The sequence below is a fragment of the Hemicordylus capensis genome, chromosome 2 (genome assembly GCF_027244095.1).
Source record: "Hemicordylus capensis ecotype Gifberg chromosome 2, rHemCap1.1.pri, whole genome shotgun sequence".
Classification (NCBI taxonomy): Eukaryota; Metazoa; Chordata; class Lepidosauria; order Squamata; family Cordylidae; genus Hemicordylus; species Hemicordylus capensis.
In genome coordinates, this window is record NC_069658.1 from 282,613,394 (window position 1) to 282,638,342 (window position 24,949).

Sequence of the window (24,949 nt, forward strand, 5' to 3'; positions counted from 1 at the left end):
GGCAGGGACTGGGTGATACCCTGCCGCCCGATTGCATGTTCAAAACGGAGGAAGAAGATTATTCGCAATGACTCACTGCAGCCGCGCCGAGAGGAGGGGGAATGAAGCGGGCGGCAGGAAGGTATGCCGCCCGCTTACTCTATAATATACGGTGCCATTCTTGAGGGGGTGAGTAACACCCCCCCTATTCCCTATTGGAACCCCCCACCCAAGTGCCGGACCGCAGCTCCGCGGTTCCGTGCACACCCCTAGTACAGATAACTGGGGAACCCCACTTCTTACTGCCCTCCATTGTGAAAACTCTATCTATTCCTACTCTGTTTACTGTCCTTCAACCAATTACCGATCTACACTTAAACCTGTCCGCTTATCCCACAACTGCTACGTTTACTCAAGAGCCTTTGGTAGGGAACTTTGTCAACCCCTGCTAACTTGGTAAAGAGGCACCTTTTAATGTGGCAATTCTCTTTATTTAGCAGGGGGAGAGTAACTGGCCCTATCCACCCCCAGCACAGTACCACCAGTGTCTGTTGCTGGTGTCTATCTTCTATTTCTTTTTAGACTGTGAGCCCTTTGGGGACAGGGATCCATCTTGTTTATTTATTATATATCTATGTAAACCACCCTGAGCCATTTTTGGAAGGGCGGTATAGAAATTGAAACAACAACAACAAGCCGACCCCACACAGAGCGTCTGTGCACTCTTTGGGGCCGGCAGTTACCTCTTTCCCCCCACCTTCTGCCCCAGTCTCCGATTCCAGGTCCAGCCGCCTCTCCTCCCGACTGCCACTTCTGCCAGCCCCCCCCCCCACCGCCACTTTCTTTCCCCACTCCTGGGCCTTGCCTCCGTGTCCGGGCCGGGCCCGCCACCACCTCTGGCCTCCGCGGCCAGGCCCGCTGCTGCCGTGGCAACCAATCCTCCTGGGTGCGCCTCAGCCAATCAGGTGCCTCCACAGCCCAACCAATCAGCTGGGCTGCCGGGATGCACATTCCAAGGCACACCCAGGAGAATTATATATATTAATAATAATAATAGCAGCAGCAGCAGGTTTTTGGAAGTCCAAGTATACTATGTCAACTGGATCACCTTTATCCACATGTCTGTTGACACACTCAAACAACTCCCAAAGTTTAGTGAGGCAAGACTTGCCCTTGCAGGAGCCATGCTGGTTCTCCTTCAACAAGGCCAGTTACAATTTTGTCCTTAAGTATGCTTTCCATCCATTTACCCAGCACAGAAGTTAAGCTAGCAGGCCTGTAGCTTCCCGAATCCACCCTAGATCCCTTTTTGAAAACAGAGTAATATTAGCTTCTTTCCAGTCCTCCTGCACGGAGCAATATTGTAGGGACAAGTTAACATATTTTTACTAGGAGATCAGCAATTTCACATTTGAAATTCAGAACTCTTGGCTGGATGACATCTGGCTCTGGCGATCTGTTAATTTTTAGCTTTTCAAGATAGTCTAGAAGATCCTCTCTCATCACCTCAAATGGGCCCAGTTCTTCAACCTCCAAGCCTGAAAAGCTCAGTTCCAGAGCAGGTATAGGGTGAGTATCCTCCACCATGAAGACAGATGCAAAGAACTTATTCAGCTTCTCTGCAATCTCCTTATCCTCCTTAATAATCCCTTTCACGCCCTCATAATCTAAGGGGCCAACCACCACCCTGGCAGGTTTTCTACTTCTGATATATTTAAAGTTTTCGATTTTCCCCTTGACACTTCGAGCTATTAAAAAAATCTCGTTTTGCATCTCTTATTTTCTCCTTGCATTTCTTTAGCCAAAGTTTATGTTCTCTTCATTTTAGCAAGACTTCCATTTTCTGAAGCAAGTGTTCCCTGAAGACAAGCTTCCCTGTCTCTACTTGTTAGCCACGCTGGCATCCTCCTGAATTAGGTGGTACCTTTCCTCCTTAGTATACATTCCAACTGAGCTTCTATTATTGTCGACTTAAACAGGTTCCATGCTTTCTGGAGTGAATTGACCCTTCTGACTTACCCTGTCAGCTTCCTTTTTACCAATCCCCTCATATTTGAGAAATTTCCCTTTCTAATGTCCAACACATCTGTGTTGGATTTGTTTGGCAATGCTCAACTCACATATAAGCTGAACTGGATCACAGTATGGTCACTGTTCCCCGATGGTTCTACCATTAACATCACATACCAGGTCCTGGGCACCGCTCAGAGTTGAGTCCAAGGTTGCCTTCCCTCTGGTTGGTTCTGCGACCAACTGTTCTAAAGCACAGTCATTTGCCACTATCATTAGCTTTACTATTGAAATATATAAGATCTAGTTAGAAGAGAATAGGAGTGGAGGATAGTGCAAATATTTATTTATTTATTACATTTATATCCCGTTCTTCCTCCAAGAAGCCCAGAGCGGTGTATTAAGTATGTAAGTAAGTTTCTCCTCACAACAACAATATACCCACTATACGACCTGAGAGAGAGGTATTATTTTAAATAAAGCCATATACCTGAAGTCGCCTGAAAACGCCTGATTTCAGGTTTCCAAATCCATAGCTACAGGACAAACATAAGTTGTTTTCATCATAAGGAGTCTGTTCAATTTCCCAGTCAAATTCTTCTTCCTCCCCCTCCATCTCATTTCTAGCACCTGAAATTGAGGTCAGCAAACTAAGTTAATTTAGAAATAGCCAGTCTCTGCAACATGAAGCTTTAAAGTTTTTCTTTGCTTGGATGACAAATCAACTCATTTTAAAAATTTTGTATGAAAGCAAATTAGAGCTCTACACAATCACCAACAGAACACATCTTGTGCAAAGAGGAAATTAAGACTATATTATTTCACTCTGCTTCCAGGACTACCTAATAGCCACATGTTGGATGCTATATTTGACTAAGGACTTGGGCGCATAAAGACCCATACACTTAAGTTTAAATGATGTCATCTGCACACTACAAAATGGGAACCAACTGCATGATCTTGGACTATATAAACTGAGCTTAGAATGCATATTAAATTTTACACACACACACACGTACGTTCTCAATGAATTTACATAGCAAAAAAGGAGAAAATTGTTGCTATTCCAAAAGGCCTTACAGTCTAAACACACACACACACACTCAAGGGAGACACCAGCAACCCTCACCAAGATCGGCACTGCAACCATGTCATGCACAAGTAAAATGGGATTAGCAATTAATCCTACATTCTAGAAATATAATTAAACCTTTAGAAACATCCAGAAATCTGCTTCTCAATAAGTGAATGAGAAATTTTGCATCAGTTTTTTTTTTGAAAAACAATGTTTAACAACTGGCTTTCCTTTCTACTTTTCAGTGCATCTGCAGAAAGATCCCTTGCCATTCAAATGACCGACTGGATTATACATGTGAACACCACCATACAGAATAGCAGAGAAGAGCACTGCTCAGAAAGAGTTATGTGGGAAGCCCAAAGTGATGCACTGCTGGTATGGAAATGCTTCCTATGATGGAAATGAGATACACCAAGTCTGTGGATACAAGGAAGTGTTGGGAGTTTGATCCATGCTGTGTTTAGAGCTAAGGAATGGCAAGGAGGGTAGGTGGCTGACAGACCAGCTTCTCCCCGTCATTAGTTTTACAAGTGTGGAACAGGGAGATGTGGGGCAGTACTCCTTTGATTTAAGCTTCAGTCACATGATGGCTATCTTCATCAATGGATAGGTGAAAGGCTCACAGGCTGGTTCAAAAGCCTATGAATCACATGAAAAAAGCACTATAAGCACTTTTTAAATGTCTGCTTTGTAACTCTGTTTGATAGCAAGGATTTCTGAGATTGTCTAAAATCTGAAGAATACTGAAGTCCTAGCATTTGATTACAGAAGGAAAATTATTTAACTATCACACTCCACAAACAAGAACATTACCAGTCTATTTAAATCATTAAATGCTGATTTATACTTAACAATTTGACAGTAAGAACCTCTTAGACACAAATGCATGCTTTATGACCTTACAGGAAATGACCCATGAGCTTTATAATTAAATTGTACAAACCCATCTCTTCCACAAGAGGTTTTGCTGATCTGGATTTCTTTGGTGCCAACAGAGCTGTCAACATGCCCAATCCATCAAAATACTCTCCAGTAGTCTCCTTGGGAAGATGGACTGTAAATATCCCTTGAAAGAAAAGTATTTAAATAATAAATTTCTCCACCTAGACACATAATTTTGATACTCCGATCAGCTACAAGGGTATTTCAGTGAGTTCCTGCCCACACCATGTGTGCAAAACCCACCAATTGTAGCTCCCATCCCGTATTTGTTTGCCTTAGCATGGTTAGATTACTGAACTAAAAACACAAGAGCCACAGGTTCAAATTCCAGTTCAGCCATGAAACTCACTGGGTGACTCTGGGCTACTTGTATCTCCACCTAGCCTACTTTACAGGGTTGTTCTAAGCATAAACAGTCATATAAACCACACTCTGGACTCCATGAAGAACGAGTAGGAAATAAATAAATGGATGTAAATAAATAATGGGGGACAACATTCAATCCAAGTTACACAATGCAGCCAAATAGAAAGTGCAAGTGATTCAAGCCTTTTTGAGCTTCCATACCAACATCCAAAATGAAAGCTCAGGAATTCTCTCAGAGGAAAGATGCAGAAGTCATTTCCATTGCATACATCTCTATTATATGTAAAAGCTTCCCTTTCAAATACAAGAAGCATGAATCACTCACACTTTTCTTTTGCCACTTTCTGTATTGTGCAAAAGAGTCTCGAGTTAAACACATCTTTTAAATAACCAGCTGGATCCATTTTCTACAATAATATAGTTTAAGTGGTTCTTTTTCACCTCAAAAGCACCTAAGAGATATGATATAGAATCATTCTTTCAGAGTTTAGTTTGTCATGCAATGCATTTCAGCAGATAACATGTATTAGAAGCTGTCTGCACGAAGTAGTGGATAACATGGGAACTATCCTCTTATCTCCAGTCTAGCAATAGTAATCCATTTTAAGTATCCTGCATATCTGTAGAAGTAACACATTTTCAAACAATATATATTTAACAGCCAGTACAGTTAGCTAGGTTATGCAACTGCTGGAAGCAAATTCACAGAACCACCACAACATGATGGAGAGTTAATATTGTTTTTGCAATAAAAAATACAAATTACTAACCTTTATCAACATCATATGATGCTTTTTCTCTTCCATCTTCCACAACTCTTCCAGGAAGAGCCAATCTACAGAAAATGATATCTCAGTATAGGTATAAGTACAGAATATAATAATAGCATATGATTGCCAGGCTTTGACAAACCAAATTCTGTATATACTGCAAACTGAAAAAAGACATCACAGCAGGAAATTCTGCAACTGAGTTGGGTGACAAAATGCAATCAGAAACAGAATGGGGACAAAAACAGGCAGGGAGATTGTAGTTAAATTGCCAGGGGGGTTAGAAATAATTGCCATACCACAGGTTGAGCGGAAGATGCAAGACACTAACAGCGTAACTATTTACTTGGAAGTCTCGCTGTGTTCAATACAACTTACTTCCTAGTAAATATTTTTAGCATTAAAGTCTAAAGCCCAACTCCCCTTGAAATCTGCGAAGCTTCGCTTCTGATTTCTCAGCATTTAAGAAATGCTACCCATGCAAATTGAAAATGTTTGCTCAGCATGCACGAGGGCTAGAGCTTGCTTTATAAGAAAATAAGTCCTAAATCAGAACACATGTTCTACTCCAGATACTAGTGCTGGCATGTAGCACAGTATAGTGGGATGAAGAGCAAAAGCCATCAAGGCTCTTCTTCAGATCTCACCTCAAGCTTAGTTTTGTAAATTGGCCTGAGGCAAGTAGTTATCTCTTAGCCTCAGCCAAGGATAGCCTAAACTCTTGTTTCACCCTGTCCCCTCCACAAGGGGCAAGCAGAAGCTGACACCTCACATGCCTCTCAAAGCCTCTAAGAACCTAATCCAACTGCTGCAGGCTTTGAAGGACTTGCCATACCAATGCAGAGTGGTCAGCTCCTCTCCCCTGCTACATCCAGATAAAAAAAATTGAAAGAGATGCACTCTACGCCACTCTTCACCCTCAGGAAGAAAATAGAGGGACTGCAGCAGGAGAAGCTGGCGGGTGGGCGATGCCCATGTGGAACATGTTCAGTGGGGCATGTTCCACTATACTGTAGAACATGCCCAACAAAATGGAAGGGAGAAAGATAAGTCTCTATGAAAGTCAAAGGGGCAGCTGACAGGATGGTGCTGGCACCCGTTGTCATCCCACCCAAGGCAACCACCTAACGAGAGGGCTGGCCCTTCCTTAATCCAAGATTATATTACTGTGTTGTATTAAGAATGACAGATAATATGGACAGATAGTAACTGATTCAGAAAAGATCAAACAGATCTAAGGAGTATATTGAAAATATGTACAACAAGGACGTCAACATCCAAGATACTCTAGAAGATATTCCCTACTTGCAAGAACCTCTAGTACGGGAAAATGAAGTTAGATCAGCACTCCGGTCACTACTACGATCAAAGCCCCTCGGGGCGGCAGCATACCTCCCTGCCACCCGTTGCCCTCATTGGCCAGAAGTGGCTGGATGCACCGGGCACACACACGCCCATCGTGCGTTCGTGCATGGCAGAAGGGCGTGCACACACACGCGACAGGCGCATGGTACTTCCAGCCACTTCTGGCCGATGAGGGAGGTATGCTGCCGCCCCGAGGTATGCAGGGAGGTATGCTGCCACCCCGAGGGGCTTTGATACAACTGAGTGCCAGTGGGGGTAAGTGCACCATCCCCCGTCATTAAGGGAACATGCCCGCTGCCTCCAGAACGGTTCCAGGCACATCCCTACCCAGCAGTCAAGAACTACACCGCAGACTAGCACTTAGTAGAGTTGCAATGAAGGCTTTGGAAAGGATATTGATAGGCCGTGATTTATCTATACCTACAAAGATTAGAATCGTTCCGACAATGGCTTTTCCAGCGACACTCTATGGATGTGAAAGCTGGACTTCGAAGAAGCAAGATAGAAAAAGTATTGACGCTTTTGGACTCTGGTGCTGGAAAAGACTTTTGAGGATACCATGGACAGCCAGGAAAAACAAACAAATCAATCCAGAATTTTTACTTGAGGCACAAATGACCAGGCTCAAACTATCATACTTCAGAAACATCATGCAAAAACACCTTGAGAAGTCCATAATGCTGGGAAACTATGAAGGAAAGCGAAGAAGAGGACCAGCAGGAAGGTGGACGGGTTTGATTACAATAGCAGTGAATGTACCGAGACAGCTTAAAGGCCAAGTTGAAGACAGATCATCCTGGAGATTATCTATGTGTTCGCTAAGAGTTGACACTGACTTGATGGCACTTAAGCAATCAATCGGAATGACACAAGCAAGCGAACTGAAAATATGCTTAATAAAAATAACTGAGAATGTATGAGGTGTTTTGACCATCAAGAAAGCACTATATAAACACTTTATTACTGTAATAAGTCCTGAATATAAGTCATTTTCTATATCAAGTATACATTGATGAAGTGCTCCTATATTATGGATTTTCTGCCATAAACCTGAATAAGCAACCCATTTCTCTTTAAAACTGAGTAATACACTTAATGTTACTACTATCCTCAAGGCATTAAAAATTAAACTCAATATAATAAAATGATATTACTTACCTGAGAAAGTAAGGCTTGGCATAAAATTTGAAATCTTCCCCTTCAAAACAGACCTCGAACTCTGAAACACGTGCATAAGGTACCTTGATAGTTATTATAAGAAAATCTGGATTCTGGCTCAGTTCAAATGCTGGGGTTATCATGATGAAGACTTCTGAAAAGACAAATTAAGGTGCTTTCAAAATCATATCACAGAAAAGAAGAAATAAAAACTATAGCTAAGAATGTTACCAAATATCAGTGGCACTTGAACACCTAGTGATAATCAGATTTTTCCTATAACAATTAGTTGATTCTATCAGTGCATGCTACTTTTAATCAGAAAGGGCAAGTTTCAACTTGTGAGGCTGATACTATGGTAAACTTGGTAACTTTCAGAAGTTATCTTGGTTCCTGCAATTGCAGTTATTGCAATTTTGTTTTGCAAAAAGAAAATATTAGAAAATACCTTTCTTTCCAACAATGAATAGTATTTTTGTTTTGTTCAGCAACCTTAAGTCCTATGGTCTATGGTAGATGCCAGCGTGCATTTCCCTTCAGATCTGTAGTCCCCTGGCATCTGGCAAATAGAATATCTCTGGTGGAAAGGGAGAAAGCAAATTCTGCACAACTTCTCCTTATGCTAACCTAGGAATATAGTCACCTCCTTTACGGACAGTATTCCTTAAAATAGCAATGGCTCTGCAGCATACATTGGTTTTAAAGGTCTATTTATAGCCATGCTTGGTATTACAGTAGATCAGTATTTATTTTATGTATATAATCTATAGTTCTTAATTAGCTAAGAGGTGTTTTTATTTAAAAAATAGGTTTTAAATTAATACCAGTTTCACCTCAGCTGTGTGTATCAGAGGGAGAAGAGATCAAAAGATGGGGGGGGCTTTAAAAAAAGGTTAATAGCAAGGGGATGGTAATGGATGGCCATAACAGGAGTGAATGCTGGGGAAAGTTGAAGGAAAGAGAAGAAGAGGACAACCAGCAGCAAGTTGGATGGACTCTATTACAACAGCAATAAATGCACCACTGAGAAAAATTAAAGGCCAAGTTGAAGACAGATCATCCTGGAGAGAATCTATCAATGCAGTGCTAGGAGTCGACACTGACCTGACAGCACTTAACCAACCACGAATGAACAAGCAAGAAAGCAGGAGATTGGTTTCTTCCTCCTCCTGGTTACAGGGGTCCATCATTTGCCTGGTCCAGCTTGATGTAACCGGGAGGAAAAATGAGCAAGCAAGGCAGGAAGCCCACCCACCACAGTACTAGGACTTTTCAGGGAGTAAGCAGCAAATCTATCCCTTCCCCATGGAGTGGAAAACATTTCTGGGGGCAAGCAACAAGACAATCACCCTCATCTCCCACCACATGGAGTAGAAAGCAGTCTGACTGCTAAACATTTGGTCTGGCTCCTAGAGCCAAAGAAAATTTGCACTTAGTATATTTATACCCCACTTTCTCAGCACAATGTGCTTGTGTGTGACTATATATCGGTGATGTAGTTGGAAATTCAGAACTGCAAGCACTCTCCATGACAGCCGCCCCGCCACTGCCGTGCCCATCCCAACAGCCAGAGAAGCAGAAACCGGTGCTCCATCCTGAGTCTCCCCTCCACTACATCCCTAGTGTGGGGGGCGGGTGTATGCATGCACGCACATACGGCTAAAACATGGGAAACCCTATGCTTTCACTGCTGACGGAAAGCCAACCTTCATGCTTTTTGTGGGCTTCCCAGAAGCATCTGGTTGAGCAGTGTGGACTTAATGGACCTTCGGTCTGATGCAGCAAGGCCCTTGCTGCATGCATCAGAGTCAGAAATGGATGGCCATAACAGGAGTGAATGCTGGGGAAAGTTGAAGGAAAGAGAAGAAGAGGACGACCAGCAGCAAGTTGGATGGACTTGTTCAGGAGTCAGAAAATCTTAACTCACTCAAATTATTAATTAGTCCCTCTCAAAACAGTCCCAAGATGCACGCGTAGATCTACTTCACACACACCCCCTTTCTGCCGAAAAGCGCAACACAAGTTGACGCACGCAGCCAGCGGGAAGTTACCGCCCCCCCCCCACCTTCTAATTGCACCATGCAGAGTCCAGAAATTTTCACCTTCACTCCTAATGAACCCCCTCTAGAGGATGAAAGCGGAAGACTACTGCCTCCTCTCCGACCCTTTTCCTCGTACGGGCTTTCCAATCCTTCGGCGCAGCTTGCTTTCTACTACCAACAGCCTCTATCCATACCAGAAACCGGGCAAAACCGACCACGCGAAACAAAGTCGACTAAACACGCAGGCACAGGCACTGAAACTCATGCTTTCAAGAAGCTGCTTCCAGACGAAGGCCCCTCCCTCCCGATGACATTTCAGAGCGTTCTGTTGGCTACACCCCCCGCCGCTCACTCGTCTTCATTCCAATGAAGAACAGGGAATCGAAGGGGGCACGAGGCTTGGAAGGCGGGCTATCAATATAATTGGCAGAAGCTGCCGAGCATCAACCAGTCAGAAACCTTTCAACAGAAGAAGAGTGGCAGAACGGCGCAGAAGAGACAGGCCACGGTGTGGAGTAGTGCCACGTGACATATGGCTGAGGCGGGGGTTGTGGAGAATGAGGCGGAGTCTTGTTCTGCTTGATTTCGAGGAGAGTTAACTCCGCCCACTCGCTCATGCTCTGCTGTGATTTGGTGTAGGGGACGTCAGGCGCAGCGCCTTTCTTTCCTGGTTTCGTCATTACTGCTGCTGTTAGAAGGAGGCTTTGGCAAAGCAAGTATGATTATTGGCGCTCCAGACTTGTGGCACCAGGAAAATATATTTATACTGATCAGGACGCAGAAGGAGCATTTATTTCGGAAGGGAAGTTAATTTTGCTGCATATGTTCCGATTTCTTTAAAAAAAAACAAAACACGTTGTATTTCACATTAGTGCTCCCATCCCAAACATGGACAAAAGTGAATCCATGGGGATTTGCGCGCTTTAAGGTCCGTCCAGGCAGTGGCGGGGGATGGCTACTTGGGCGGGCTATTAGCTCCCTTCGCCCCTCTCTGGCCTTGGCTATGTCTCTTATTCGGCATGTAATTATAACAAGAAGGCAGCAATCCTATCTTCACATGACTCCTTGGGATTAAGGCTGCATCACAACTCGCTGCACATGTAAGTCCCATTGTCAAGGAAACGAGATCGGGCTGCAAGTCCCAATGCCATCAGCAACATTTATCTTTAATATAAGGAGAAGTAACACAGACATTATATCCAGGAAGAATATTAACTAGTTCTATCCTTGGGGAACAGTGCCAACCACCTTGGAACCTTACCTTGCTCCTCTGTAATGCCGGGTCAGTCCAGAACAAATCAAAAACCATCCATGATCTGATTCTGGATGAAGGCACCAACCTGGTATGTATGTATTACAGAGACCTGGTTGGGGGAGGCTGGTGGCCTGGTCTGGTCCCAGCTTCTTCCTCCAACTACTCTGTTCAGGAGTGGGTGAGGGACTGTGGGCAGGGAGGAGGAGTGGCTGTGGTCTATAAGAATAATATCTCCCTTACCAGGATCCTTGTTGAAGTGTCGGACCATATCAAATGTGTGTGCTTAAGTTTGGGGACCAGGGATAGACTGGGACTTCTGTTGGTGTACCGATCACCTTGCTGCTCAACAGAGTCCCTAACTGAGCTGAAGGACTTGGTCTCAGGCTTGCCGTTAGAGTCCCCCAGGCTTGTGGTGCTGGGAGACTTCAATGTTCATTTTGGGAAGAATTTGTCCAATTAGGAGTTCATAGCAGCTCAGAAGTTCATAGTGGCCATGACAACTATGGGCCTATCCCAAGTGGTCTCAGGACCGATGCACATTGCTGGTCACACACTTGATTTGGTCTTTCACTCTGATCAGGGTGGTGTTCCGTGCAGGGGCGTAACTATAACAGGGCAAGGGGAGACAGTTGTCTGGGGGGGCACAGCCTTGGTGGCCCCCAGAGGCCAGTCACATGACTGACTCCCTCAGCCGTGCACCCGCCTGGGCTGCCCTTGTGTGTAGTCCAGAAACTACAGCTGGTTCAGAATGCGGCAGCCAGGTTGGTTTCTGGGTCATCTTGGAGAGACCATATTACTCCCGCCATATTGAAAGATGTACACTGGCTGCTGATAAGTTTCCAGGCAAAATACAAGGTGCTGATTATAACCTATAAAGCCCTAAACAGCTTGGGCCCTGGGTATTTAAGAGAACGTCTTCTTTGTTATGAACCCCACCGCCCATTGAGATAATCAGGAGAGGTCCGTTTGCAGTTGCCACCAGCTTTTCTGGTGGCTACTCGGGGACGGGCCTTCTCCGCTGCTGCCCCAAAGCTTTGGAATACGCTCCTTGCTGAAATAATAGCCTCCCCATCACTGACAGCTTTTAAAAAGTCTTTAAAGATGCACCTATTCATCCAGGCTTTTAATTAAATATTGTTTTAATTGTTTTTAAATTGTTTTAAAATGTTGTTTTTAAAATTTAAATTATTGTAAAGTTATACTATATCATTTATTTTGTTTTAACTACTGCTTTAACTTTTTATTTGTTTGGTTGTTGTAAGCCACCCAGAGATGTGAGTTTTGGGTGGTACAGAAATATGTAAAAATAAAAATAAATAAAATAAATATTCACACATTATGTTCACATACAATCTGTGCAGTGAACCTGTAACCTCTTTTTCCCGGAATTCATACTCCAGAGGCCAACACAGAAATGAAATCAGAGGCAATAAGAGGAAATTGTGTGCTGTTAAACAATCATATTTGTAAATCAATTTATAACACACATATGGGCACAGCAACTCAGTTCACTTAGAAGGCGGTTGTTCACCTGTATGAAAGCAAGTCAGATAAGTCTCAAAATGGTTTACATTCTACAAAATGGAGAATTAAGCAGATCTTCAATCTTATCTTCAATCTTCTGGACTCAGTCCCCATGTGCTGGCCCTACAGCTGATTGATAGCAGAAAACTGTTGCCTTCTTCTTCCAGTCTCCCAGTCCCTGCCCCTTCTCAGATCTCCCCATCTCAAACACTTCATAAACTCCTTTTCAGAATGCAACTTCTTCTCATAGTCTTTTGCTCCTTCACAAAGTCTCTCAGAAATCTGTTTCTCTCTCTCTCTCTCTCTCTCTTTCTTTCAGCCTCTCCTATGGCAGCCTTCCAGGCCCAAACAAAAATGCATTTCATTCCCCATCCAGTAGAAGTCTGTGTAGCCACGTTACATATGTAACACAGGGTTACATATGCACATGTAGGTCTGTATGCATGTACTGTACAATGTTTCACATGTTATGATAAACACAGATAAAGCACTGCACTTCCTATCTGTTTCCTGCATTTCAGGGGACCTGTACCCAGGGTAACTTTTTAAATGAATACATATGCATTCACACACACACAAATGTCTGTACAGATATGCAACATAATATCTGAAGCGGGCTACTGCTTTAGGTCTATCAGTATTGTATTAAATCACAAGTAGTGGCCCTGTTTGACCCCACACATTTATTTATTTATTTATTTATTTAAACATGTATATTTATTCAAATATGTATATCCTGCCTTGCTTTAAAATAAATTCAGAGCAGCTTGAATCAATATGAAGCACTCAGGTCCATATTTCTGAGCCAATATGAAAAATACATCTCATTTTATGTCTCTGCACTAATAGACTACCTAATTATGGGATCAATCACCTTTATCAACTACTTTTAAAATGATGTGTTGTATGTAGGTAATGCCTCCCACACTGGACAGATTCCCATGTTAAAGACTTTTTCATCTTGTTGCTGCTGTTGATAAAATCATTACTGTCAATTCCTAACTATGCCTGTATTACAGATGATGGCTATTTTATATTATTGGCTGCAGTCCACAAACCAGTTAAGTTAGAGTACTTTGCTTTAAAAGAATTAAGGAGGAATTTACAATCTCCATGTAAAGCTATATAAGTTATTCCTGTGTTAATATAGATGGTCTGTTTTTTAATACATTTATCTTGTTCTTCCTTCGAATAGCTCAGAGTGACATGCTTCTTGCCGACATTGTGCTTTCACAATCAGGTAGGCTGGGCTGAGGGATGGTGACTAAGGTTGCCCAGTGAGCTACAAGGTTGAATGGAGATTTGAACCAAGGTCTCCAGTTCCAGTCCAGCGTGCTTGTCCACATAATATTTATCTCCATGTAATTAAAAGGTTGATTACATAAGAACATAAGGACAGCCCTTTTGGATCAGGTCCACGGTCTATCTAGTCCTGTTTCACGTAGTGGCCCACCATATGCCTCTGGGGTGACCACAGGCAAGAGGTATGTGCATGCCCTCCTGCTGTTCTTCCCCTGCAACTGGTATTGAGAGGCATCATGCCTCTGAGGCTAGAGGTTGCCCACAGCCACCAGACTAGTAGCCATGGATTAAATGATACCTACAGATCAACTTGTTACTTTGGCACAACAGCAGGCCAGGACTGCTTTTTCCTGGTCAGTTGGCAGTCCCAAGGCACCAGGCAAAGAGTTGGACTAGATGGCCTACATCAAAGGTGAGCAACTTGGCCATCTAGCTGTTGCTTAACTTCAACTCCCACCATCCCCAGCCACAATTGTAGCAGGAGTGGTAGTTCAACAACATTTGAGGGGCCTGCACTCAGGTTCACTCTTAAAATCAACATGTCAATCCAGGGTTTATATCAGTCCAGAATCCCTTAACATTTGAATCAGCCAATGAGTCAAACCTGCATACTAAGAAATAACGTATTCCAAATACTGGAAGAGTGTGTTGGCTGTCAACCGGTATCTTCTGAATCTTTTCTTCTTAGATCTGAACAAGCACTCGCATCAAATCTGTCTACAAGGCCAAGCATACATCAACGTGTTTATACTGTTATCACAGTACAACAAGCAACAGTACAGTACAAGCAACAATCCCAGTACAGCAAGTAACCAGCTCCCAACCCTTCTTTGCTTGGGCAATAGTCAGATGCATATATGGCTGCTTCACATCTATACAATAAACAACTAGTACAGACAAGGCCATATCTACAGTGGACACTTGTCTTCTAACCTTACATGTACTGTATTTCAATGCAGACAGTCAGTTGTGTATACAAAGGAGCTTATCTCTGTGTTTTCCCAGATGTGGGAGTATACAAAATGGACAGTATATAGTATATTGCTACATTTGAATATTAAAATGATCAAATGTCATCTTAATACTACATGCAGAGATTCCATTAGAATAATTTTATGTTTATACTAGGCTGAATCTTGATTTGCTTTGTTTATAGACAAAAACATCTGGTCTTGGTTAGGTTTCTAGACAACATTAGCAAGGCATTCTTCAAACTGCATAAAAACAAAAAGATGCAACCTTTTTAAAAAGCCAGTTGCGCCTTACCAAAAGACATTTGGGAAGCCTGTTTTGAGAGGTAGATTCATAACTTAACCCCTGTCCTTAAAAATATCAACATTTCTGTACATTGTCTTCTAGCTCACAGTGTGAACTTTGTGTATCTAATTGATCTAGAAAAGACTAGTGGACACAATATACGTCAATGCAGCCTAAGGCTGCTAACTTACCAGAATCAGCCTGGAATCCCAAAAGTCAGCATAGATCTCCAGTTAACTATTGAAAGCAATTCTGGAGGTGTTAATAGCTTGATACTGTGAAAAAAACGGTGGGGAGTGGAGTGGGGGAGAAGGGGGGTATCAAGGAATAACTTTAGTCAGAGTTAGCAACTCTTTTGCAAACTCCTGATTTTACAGTGGGTATGTGCTTGCTAGTGTCCTGTTACAGGAAGTGGTGTGGAAAACAGGAAAGCAGTCCTAAAATTCTATAGAGCATATTTGCAAGTGTGCAAAAACACCTGGATCATTGCAAAGTATTCTGGAAGGGAAATTGTACATTAGTGCACTAGCTCATCAGACTGTACAATAGAGACATGAATGTACGTTGTGTAGGCACAATTTATTGCCATCGTTTGTAATTTCGTTTTGGTGCCATAATGTTCTGATTAAAACTGTGGCTTGCGGCTTCTGATCAGATAATGATGCACAGAATTCTTATGATGTTAGAACTTTCACTCATTAATTTTTCAGCCTATACAGGCTAATGTAAATACATTAAATGAAGCCCTCAATATATAATTAAAAGGATAAAAAGCCCATACAAAGGTATATAACATAAGAAGGGCCCTGCTAGATCAGACCAAAGGTCAGTTTAGTCCAGCATCTTGTTTCCTACAGTGGCTAACTAGATACCACTGAAAAGGCCAGAAGCAGCATGTGTACATACAATACAACAAATATTTGTATACCGTTTTTCAATGCAAGTTTCCAAAGCAGTTTACAAAGATATAAATAAATAAATAAAATTAAAAAACGGCTCCCTGTCCCCAAAGGGCTCACAATCTAAAAAAGCAACATAAGACAGACACCAGCAACAGCCGTTGGAGGGATGCTGTGCCAGGGATAGATAGGGCCAGTTGCTCTCCCCCTGCTAAATAAAGAAAATCACCACTTTAAAAAGGTGCCTTTTTGCTCATTTTTTAGGGGATATACAACATAGCCCTGTTCCAGGAGTGTTGCCGCTATTAGGCAAGTGCATGCTTCGAATACGGGCCACCTGGGGTCATGGAGGGCCACACTCTCCCACCACCTATGGGGTTCACTCCACCTTTGTGCCCCCCTGCTGTGCTTGCCCCAACTCCATGCTGGCTAATAAATGTGCATGTACTGAGCTATCTGAGGAGTCAGCAGGCAAGACTTCACCTCACTTGAAGGGATTGGCAAGTTTCTGCCATGCAGAGCCCTCAAATGGTGCCATGTGTGTGCCTTGGCCAGCTGATGGGTAGGCAGCAGGATGGATCTGCTGTACAAGATTCCTGGCAGTGGCAGGAAAGTAAGAAAAACCCAGCCTGGCCACTCAGTGCAGCAGGAAACAAACCATGAGCAGTGAGTAAAGGGGGAAAGTGGTAGGCAAATGGGGAGCGTGCTCTGGATTTTGCACCCGGACCGTCTGCAACCTGGCTATGCCACTGCTGCTACTTCCCAGCAACTGGTATTCAGAAGCATGCTGCCAGTGTACCTGGAGGTACTATACAACCATCATGACTATAGCCATCAATAGGCCAATGCTCCATGAATTTGTCTCTGTTCGTTTTAAAACTATATTTAAAATGGCTAGAAGAGTGCAAAGTGGATGTGCTAGTTATCTGTATTACTAATATTTTGTGGTTTTTAATTATGTGAGTCACCTTGAACCTTTTGAAGGAAGGGCAGAATATAAACACCTTTAATAAATCAATATGGTCAGAATAATGCAGGACTATATGAGGAGCTCAAGTAAATTTAGGTAACTTGTGGTTATTTGGGGGAACTAAATACGAGGAAGTTAGAGTTCTGCGTTACAGCCATGCCCAAAATTAACATTTAATTGATTGTTTTCATGTTGCATTTGTCATCTTAATCCAAAACATGATGCTTCAGTCCTGTGCACTTTGCTTGGCATGAAGTCCCAGCTATTGCAATAGAACTTACTTCCACATAAGTGCACTTTGGTTCCCAGTCTTACTTAGGAATAAATTTCTCTGAAATAAGTGGAAGTTTCAGTGGAGGATGGAATCAGCCATTTACCACATGGTTGTGGTAACCATAAGAAGAGCCAGTTGTCTGTTGGGTTGCCAGATTTCAACCTGAGGATCTGGTCTGTCGCTTCAAAACTGGGAGACATAGCAATCATGGCTTCTCCAACCCTTTCTTTCCTCCTCCTTGTTGAACTCTGCCTTCCCTCACCTGTTTTCATGAGTAGGATTCCAGGTGTGCCAGGTGTGTGAGATGAGGAAGCCATTGTGTGAATGGCAGGACAGAATAAGCTCTGTAACACTGTATAGGAGAAGCTCTGTAACATTTCCCACTTAACTGTTTTAAAGGATCAGAGAGTGAACTTCTGGAATATGTTCTGGCAACAACCCAATTGACCTGTAACTGCCAACCATATGATGAGCTGACTGCAATTCAGTCAGCTCATCATGACTGCATGATGAATGACTGCAATTGTCCAGTTAAAGTGGAGTTTGTATGTGCGATGCTTTCTGTGCCAATCAAATGTTAGGCAATTATTTGGTTTAAACCTGAATGCATTTCAGATTGAAGCCTAAGTGAAGCTTACTAGTTAACACACCACAACTGTTTGGATTTCTTTACCCAATGTATGCCGACTTCTCTGAGTACTAAGAAGTTCCAGGGGTTCTAGATTCCTTTGGAGGAGAGATCACTGGAGGCTTATGGTGTCTTTGAAATATTTGGATTATTTATACATACATGAGTTGAGCATTAGATGGAGCTGAAATAGCAGAGCACTCCTACAAGTCAGCAACAGGTTATATCAGATAGCCAGAGAGAGGTGCTTCCACTTATTCTCCCTCAACTTCTCCTTTCCAGCATCTCCCAAACTCAATTTGTTACTGTCTCATACCTAGACTTAAACTGCTGTTACTTTTCACTGGCCACTTTTACACCTAGCTAGGGGCAGGGGAGAGGATGAGCCCCTTGCATCCAATGAAAGATGTCTGCCCCTCTTACAAAGGGGTTTACTAACCAGCCCAGTTGTGGGCTACAGCTCTGTATTATAAAGAATAAATTAAGCCTCTAGGAAACACAAAGACTTTCACTCTCTCATCAAGCATGCACAGAAACAAACATAAAGAGAGCACACAGGTCTTGTGAGCCCCCTCTTCCACTCATATACAGATAGATGGACAAACAGAACCAAAGAGGGAACACTGGCTGGTTGCTGCTACTACACCTGTGTTTTTGTTGACTAGTTGAGCTTCCCATCCTGATCTCCTCTGCCTACACCTGGATGGTGTAGACAGGCTATTGGGCCAAGTAGGCAGATGAGGTGCAGGTATAAGGTTAGCAGCCCCCGCCGGCCCGCATAGTTGCCAGAACCTAAGGGGTATACGCGTGGGTCAAATGGGCCGTAACCCAAAATTTGGCTTTTAAAAAGCCAATCTGGTGCACCACACCACATTGTGGTCTGTCCGCAGGAAGGTTGGCCTGGCTGCCAACTTCACCTGGCAGGCTCAGGCCAAGCCTCCCTGCTTTGCCTACAGTTCTCGTGCTGATGATGCACTTCTGCACCACCCAAATTTGTCCATCATCCAACACTTGTTCTCCTCCTTGCCACCACCAGTGCTGCTTTTTGTTGCCATGGATAGGCAGGCAGGAGAAAGACAGACAGACAGCAGAGTGGCAGAGGGGGCTCCATTCCCTGCTGCCTTCCTGCGCTGCCACTTGCCTACTACATCCAGTCTTCTGGACCATGGCAGATCACAGCTGCCCACAGCTTCTGCTTTGCTTAGTCTCCTCCAGTACGCAAATAAACATGATGCCCTTTTAAAAATTTCTATATTATTTAAAGATGGGGAAATCAGCGTTCCCCTTTCTTTTCCAGAAAGAATAGGGCCAGCTGCTCCCAAACTGGCTTAGTCAGTGCCCCCCCCCCGCCCCAAGTTATTTGGCAACCTTAGTAACAATTCAGTGTTTAGTTGTTTCCTCTCCTATTTCTTCCAGGAAGGATAAACTCTTAACACTTTAATTGAACACATAAGACCTTGGAAACCAATTAATCATACATTCAGCTCTGAGTAATAGCATGAGTTATTGGATAGAGTCCAGGTGTCCTGATTCTCTGGACCTGATCTAACCACTAGACAGGACATTAGACTAGACTAGCCACAGCCTTTTGATGCATTTTGAAATGCATTAAGTTATTATTTTGGTCAGTACCATAGTGAGGCCCTCATCTTGCCTTATTACAGTCTCAGAGTTTTTCAGATGTGTGTGGGAATGAGCTTTTGGGAGTGCCTTTAATGGGGGAAAAGGGGGGGGGGAGAAAGCATGGTTGCAACCAATGTTCTTCTGCAAATGTTAATGATTGACTGGATACTAACGAGATGGAAAAAATTAATAAATCATATAACCTAACTACTATCACCCTGTTCTGGAGTGTTGGAGCTGATGATCTGATCCAGCACATCTGTTCCAAATTCCAATGTTCTTGCCTGGGTTTATGTCCTGCCTTGTGTGTGACCTCCTTGGGGTAAGTTGTTATCTTGTAGCCTCAACTCTTTGTATGAGAATGCTACAAGAGTTAGGATGTGATGGTGATATCGTTCCCTGTAATTTGTACCCAGCATCTAATACCTAGATATACTTCCAGTGGATTTTCCATTCTGTAGCTATCAAGCAATACCTTAAGTGGTGCAGTGGGGAAATGCTTGACTAACAAGCAGAAGGTTGCCAGTTCAAATCCCCACTGGTATGTATATGGGAAACACCTATATCAGGCAGCAGTGATATAGAAAAATGCTGAAAGTCATCATCTCATACTGCGCAGGAGGAGGCAATGGTGAACCTCTCCTATCAAAGACAACCACAGGGCTCTGTGGGTGCCAGGAGTTGAAATTCTCTTGATGGCACACTTTACCTTTTACCCTAGCTATCAAGCAATGGACAGATGTTTGGCTCAGCCCTATGCAGAGTTAGGTAGATCTCAGCCCACCAATTCCAGTGGTAACACACACACACACACACACACACACACCTCTAACTCTGGCTCTGGCTGCTGCCCTCCACAAATCTGTCACCCTGGAATCCTCCACAAATCCATCTAATCCATTTTGAAAGCCATCTCCGCTAGTGGCCATCACAGTTTTCCACAATTTAATTACATGTTGCTGGTCCAAGGCCAGAGCTCCTTTTGAATTTTGATGGTGACGTTAAGAACTAGTCTATTGTTTATGTAACTGTCATTCCAGAAAGGCTATCTGATTCTTTAATAAACAGTGTGTTTGGGCCATAAATTCATGACAAGAATGATATGCAATGTCCAGAATGCCAACATATATCGAAACAAGTGCATTTATAGCACCTTTCTCCAAAGGAACTCAGGGAATGTGCATTGAACAGAATGTATGAATAGGGCTTGTGCGTGCCCAGAAAGTGTAGCGAGCTTTGCAGCAAGAGAATGCAACAGAATAGCTTTGCTGCACTAGAATGACACAAGTACTCAGGAATCTGTGCAACGCGGTCCCGGGGTCTAGGCCCGAAAGGAGGTCTTTCCGAGTATTTGACGAGGTGCTTTTCTGAACTTTACGGTAAGGGCGACACTCGCTCCGCCCTTCCCTTCCTCTTGGCGGCTGCAATCGGAGCTGGGTTAGTGTGGCGCGGTGCGCCGCCAACTCCCTCCTCGCTCACAATGCTTCGGGCAGCGAAAAAGCAGCTTTAAAATGTCAGGACTGGATCCAATTTGCCAGCGAGCGAGCGGGATGCTGCTGCTGGTGAGCGAGGCGGCGGCGGTGTTTCCTCGGGGCTGAGCCTGCCTGCCTGGGCGCACAATGAAACTCTACTGCAAAGTGGTGGCCCTCGCGCTCTGCCTGGGGCTCCTGCTCGTGCTCTACCTCTTCGTGGGCAACGCCGACGAGCCGCCTTTGCAAGTTGCCCGGGGAAGCCACTTGGCGCACGTTCCCTCCGGGCCTGGGGCGGACGTCGGCCCCCCGCCCCAGGCACATTTCCGACCCGTGCAGGCTGCGGAGCCAGAGGGGAAAGAGGCAGCTCAGGTTTCCAAGAGGGAGCCACGTCTCCACAAAAAGCCAGGCAAGCGGAGCGAGGCGGCGAGAGGGAAGTTTGCAAACGCGAGGTAAAGCCTTCTTGACGGCTTAATTGCATGGTTGCCTGAATGTCGATTGCCGTGAACCCTGATATGTCTCTCTGTTGGGAGGGTGAGATAAAGAAGGAGTTGCAAGTAGGTCTCTTTGCATCCCAATTCTCAGCGCGTGTACTTGAAGGGGAACGGAGTTGCTCGGTCTCTAGCCACATTCTCCAGGCAGCGGGCCCCTCGCCCCGAACCTAATCGGAAATTCATTCCGTGAAAGTTCCATTGATCTGACAGGGAATCACTTGGAAGAGAGTTGAGGGTTAGGGCTGCCTGCTTCACAGGGTACAGATAAGATAACAGGTAGGTGTCCAGTACTTTCAGCATACTTATCAAAATGTATAGAAGAGGTGCATGTCTTCTCTCCCCTTCCATGCTTACACTTGTGGGGTGTTGTATTTAGCCCTGGTCAGGACCCTTTCCAGGTTTCCGGGTCCCCCTTGGCAAACTGCCCACTATGGGCCCTTTTCTCCCTATGTGGGCCCCCAGAAAGTGGCTCAACCACCACTGCGTGGAGGACACAGGCAAAGAGATGGTTTTGGGGAACCACAGTGAGTGGGCCCTCCCAAGGGAACTGGGCTCTTCACAGCTTTCTAAGGATGCTGACTCCTGATACTGATCCTAGAAAGTGTGTGTGTGTTTATTTATTTATTTTCACATGCACTACAGTGCAAGATATGTAATGTCTGCTAATTTTGAAATACGCAGAAGGGTACTTCTTACCTGACTGAGGTTTGGATACCTGAGGACCGAAATGCACATTTTGCATCGATTCTGGATGGCAGCATATGTGCTTATAGGGAAAATGCACAGACATGGGGATTCAGTCCTTTCCTGATCCCCACTTCTGTGTGTCTGCTGAGAACAGCAGCAGCTTAAATGTGTGTACCACTCAGAACTGGCACAAGATGTCTTATATTTGACTGCAAAAGGTGGAGTGCACCATAGCCCTGGGGATCCACTGGATGGCCGATCAGCTTCCACTCTTAAATGCACTTATCGAAGTGGTTAGTCTGCTGTCTTGAACCTATAATATTAAATATATAGATATTTCTCACAAAGTTTATCTTGATCAGCTGATGAAGTCATCCCCTATTTAATTCATTTTATGGAATATTGTTTATGTCCTCCTCTCCTAGTGGTTTTCTTGCTATAATGTAGTGACTAAGGGACTGAATTGTGGATTGGGATTTGCATGTCTTGAATGCCATTTCTGCTGTGGCTTCACTTGGTGGACCTGGGAAAACTCTGAGCCCCTAGGTGAAATATGAGAAATAATTCTTACTTGATTATTTTAAGTGATACATCAGGTTAATACACATGAATGGCGTATCCAAAAAGTGCTATACAAATCTAAGCATGATTATTTCTGAAACCTATACTTTTTCACATGAAGTGTATGTCGACTTCCTGACCCATGTACTTGCACCAAATAAACATTTGCACTATACTTTACAAGTGGCAGTGTACATGATTTTAATGCTGCATATGAAGCACCCTTCAGTTTCTAAATGGGACTTCTCTTCAATCTCCTAATGAATAAAGCTGGTGTAGCACAGTGACTAAGTAGAGAATGAGCTATGCATCAGGAAGTCTTTGGTTCAAATCTCACACCTTTGCTATAAACTCAGTGACTTGCAATGTTAGTTCCCCATCTGCAGAATGGGAATAATAATAATACTCACGTACTTTAAAGGGCTGTTATGAAGATTATAGCAAGATAATTTATGTTAAATGCTTAGAATACTTTAAAGTTGAGTATTCTTAAAAATAGTAGTAGTGACAAGCAGTGGTCCCTCTAATTTTTTTCATCTCTTTGTGGAATGAGTTTTCTTCTGAGCTGCAGTATCAAGGCAGTGTGTGCACATGTGCATTCAGAGTGGGGCCTAAAATGAACTTAACGGACATTAAAAAAATAAGCTTGTGAGTGTGCACACACCTTAGAGGGAACACTGCTGACAAGTTCCACTCCCCAGGGCAGAAACCATCCAGGTTGGTGTTGTGGCAGGGGAGTATGTATTGCAATTTCCCCACTTCACTTTCTCTTCCTTGATTTTATGAATTTCTCTATGCATTTACATCCTTATTGAAATATACCTTTCCTTTCTCAGTCTTGAGTCTAGTCCGTGGATTGATGGCTCCTTTCAGATAAGTTTCAGGCAGAATTTTAAACAGATTAAAAGAAAATATTCTTTGATACTATTATTTTGAAATAGTCATGTCTTGGCTTATGAGGACAATGTTGATATTAGATACAATCACATTCTAGATGTGAATATATTTAAGACATTTGTTCTTATTCATTTAAATGTTTAAGACACAAATGTGGTGTGTGTGTGTGCGCGTGTGCGCGCCCCACAGTGAAGATGTTTGGTGATAGCAATGCCACTTCCCCATTTCTCTGTCCTTGAGAGATAAATAAGATGATGCCTTGGAGATCCATGATCATATCTTATCCCTTTACATTTTGTGTAACAAGCAGCAATGTGTAACAGGGAGAGGCAATTTGGATTCGGATAGTGGCTTGGCATTAACCCTTTTTTGTATGCACAATTTTCCTGATTAAAATCCCTCCCCAAAGTTGCTGTTTGCCCCATTATGAAAAATGGACAGTATATGTATTTTGAGAGTTCCAATTTTCTCACACAGGCTAAAAAACGTTGGTGACATTCACTTTTATGAAAAAGAGATCAGCCTGGAAAGGTAGTTTCTGAATTTGTGTATAGTACAACTGATTACATTGCTGTGGTACTTCAGAATGGATCTGTCAACACTATAAGCTAAATTTGTGCTGTCTTCCTCCCCCCCACCCACCCAATCTCATGAGTGAATCAGAGTGAAAACAAAATGTAACAGGTGTGTAGCTTTACTGATGCAGGTAAGGGGCAGAATCATATGAAGCTGAATTTAACTGAATTGTCAACATGCCTTTAATTGAGGCATTAATTATGGCTTTTTGTATAATTGCAATTAGAAAAACATACTGCAATTTATGCCTGTTATGCTATCTTTTAAAAGAGTGAGACAGAAATGCTGGAAAATAACAGGCTTTTAATTCAGGAAAGTATAGATAATTGCTATGTGGTTTCTCTGGGTTGGAAAACTGCTCTCCCATCCCCTTTCTAGCTCAGTGTGACCTCATCTATCAAATAAACCCTGTGTGTCTTTGATTCATGATTTCACAGAGATGTTCTGAATGAAAGACTGCCCCATTCTCCAAGATCTTATTCTTTACCCTATTAAAGCGGCTGGTTTCTTACCAGCATTGTATCTGATTGAGAGCAAGGGATGTTTACTGTGACCAGGAGTGAATCATGGACTGAATTCAAATGGGTGTATTAAGGCAGGATTATTTTCCATTAGCAACTGTACCTACTGAAGTCATTTTTCTTCAGAGCATATCTCTTAGATTATCATGGACATTTTAGCACCACATGAATGAGGACCTAATGTGGTAAAAACTCCCTTAGAAAGGGTGAGCAAGTCTCCCATTTAAATGAATACAAATAATCAGATGTTCTGTAGTTTGATTCTATCTAGGTTATATTTATTTACTGAAATTTCAAGTACT

At 43.2% G+C, this 24,949-nt stretch overlaps 2 protein-coding genes and 1 long non-coding RNA gene across 8 annotated transcripts in view; 2 read left to right on the forward strand and 1 right to left on the reverse strand.

Moving 5' to 3' along the window:
• SHQ1 (SHQ1, H/ACA ribonucleoprotein assembly factor) overlaps window positions 1-10,182 on the reverse strand; it is a 136,973-nt gene extending 126,791 nt beyond the window's left edge. Inside the window, exons 1-5 of one of the 3 annotated variants that reach the window (XM_053299511.1) lie at window positions 9,771-10,176; window positions 7,669-7,822; window positions 5,146-5,210; window positions 4,011-4,133; window positions 2,480-2,619 (exon numbers count right to left, since the gene is read on the reverse strand). In XM_053299511.1, the coding sequence (XP_053155486.1) occupies window positions 2,480-2,619; window positions 4,011-4,133; window positions 5,146-5,210; window positions 7,669-7,811 (471 nt within the window). In that variant the 5' untranslated portion in view covers window positions 7,812-7,822; window positions 9,771-10,176. Of the gene's footprint in view, window positions 1-2,479; window positions 2,620-4,010; window positions 4,134-5,145; window positions 5,211-7,668; window positions 7,823-9,595; window positions 9,725-9,770 lie in introns of those variants that run through there. The other 2 variants (XM_053299512.1, XM_053299513.1) reach the window with 2 other exon arrangements.
• LOC128346331 (uncharacterized) lies at window positions 10,177-15,707 on the forward strand. Its single transcript, XR_008316905.1, has 3 exons — window positions 10,177-11,053; window positions 13,685-13,729; window positions 14,480-15,707. It is a non-coding gene; the product is annotated as an uncharacterized LOC128346331 (long non-coding RNA).
• Window positions 15,708-20,784: 5,077 nt separating this feature from the next.
• The window catches only part of GXYLT2 (glucoside xylosyltransferase 2), a 42,850-nt gene continuing 38,685 nt past the window's right edge, over window positions 20,785-24,949 (forward strand). For 2 of the 4 annotated variants that reach the window (XR_008315877.1, XM_053294672.1), the window contains exon 1: window positions 20,787-21,363. Coding sequence is in view for 2 of the 4 variants with exons in the window: in XM_053294672.1 (XP_053150647.1) it covers window positions 21,062-21,363 (302 nt within the window). In the remaining 2 variants the exon portion in view is untranslated. Of the gene's footprint in view, window positions 21,364-24,949 lie in introns of all 4 variants that reach the window. The other 2 variants (XM_053294671.1, XR_008315878.1) reach the window with 2 other exon arrangements.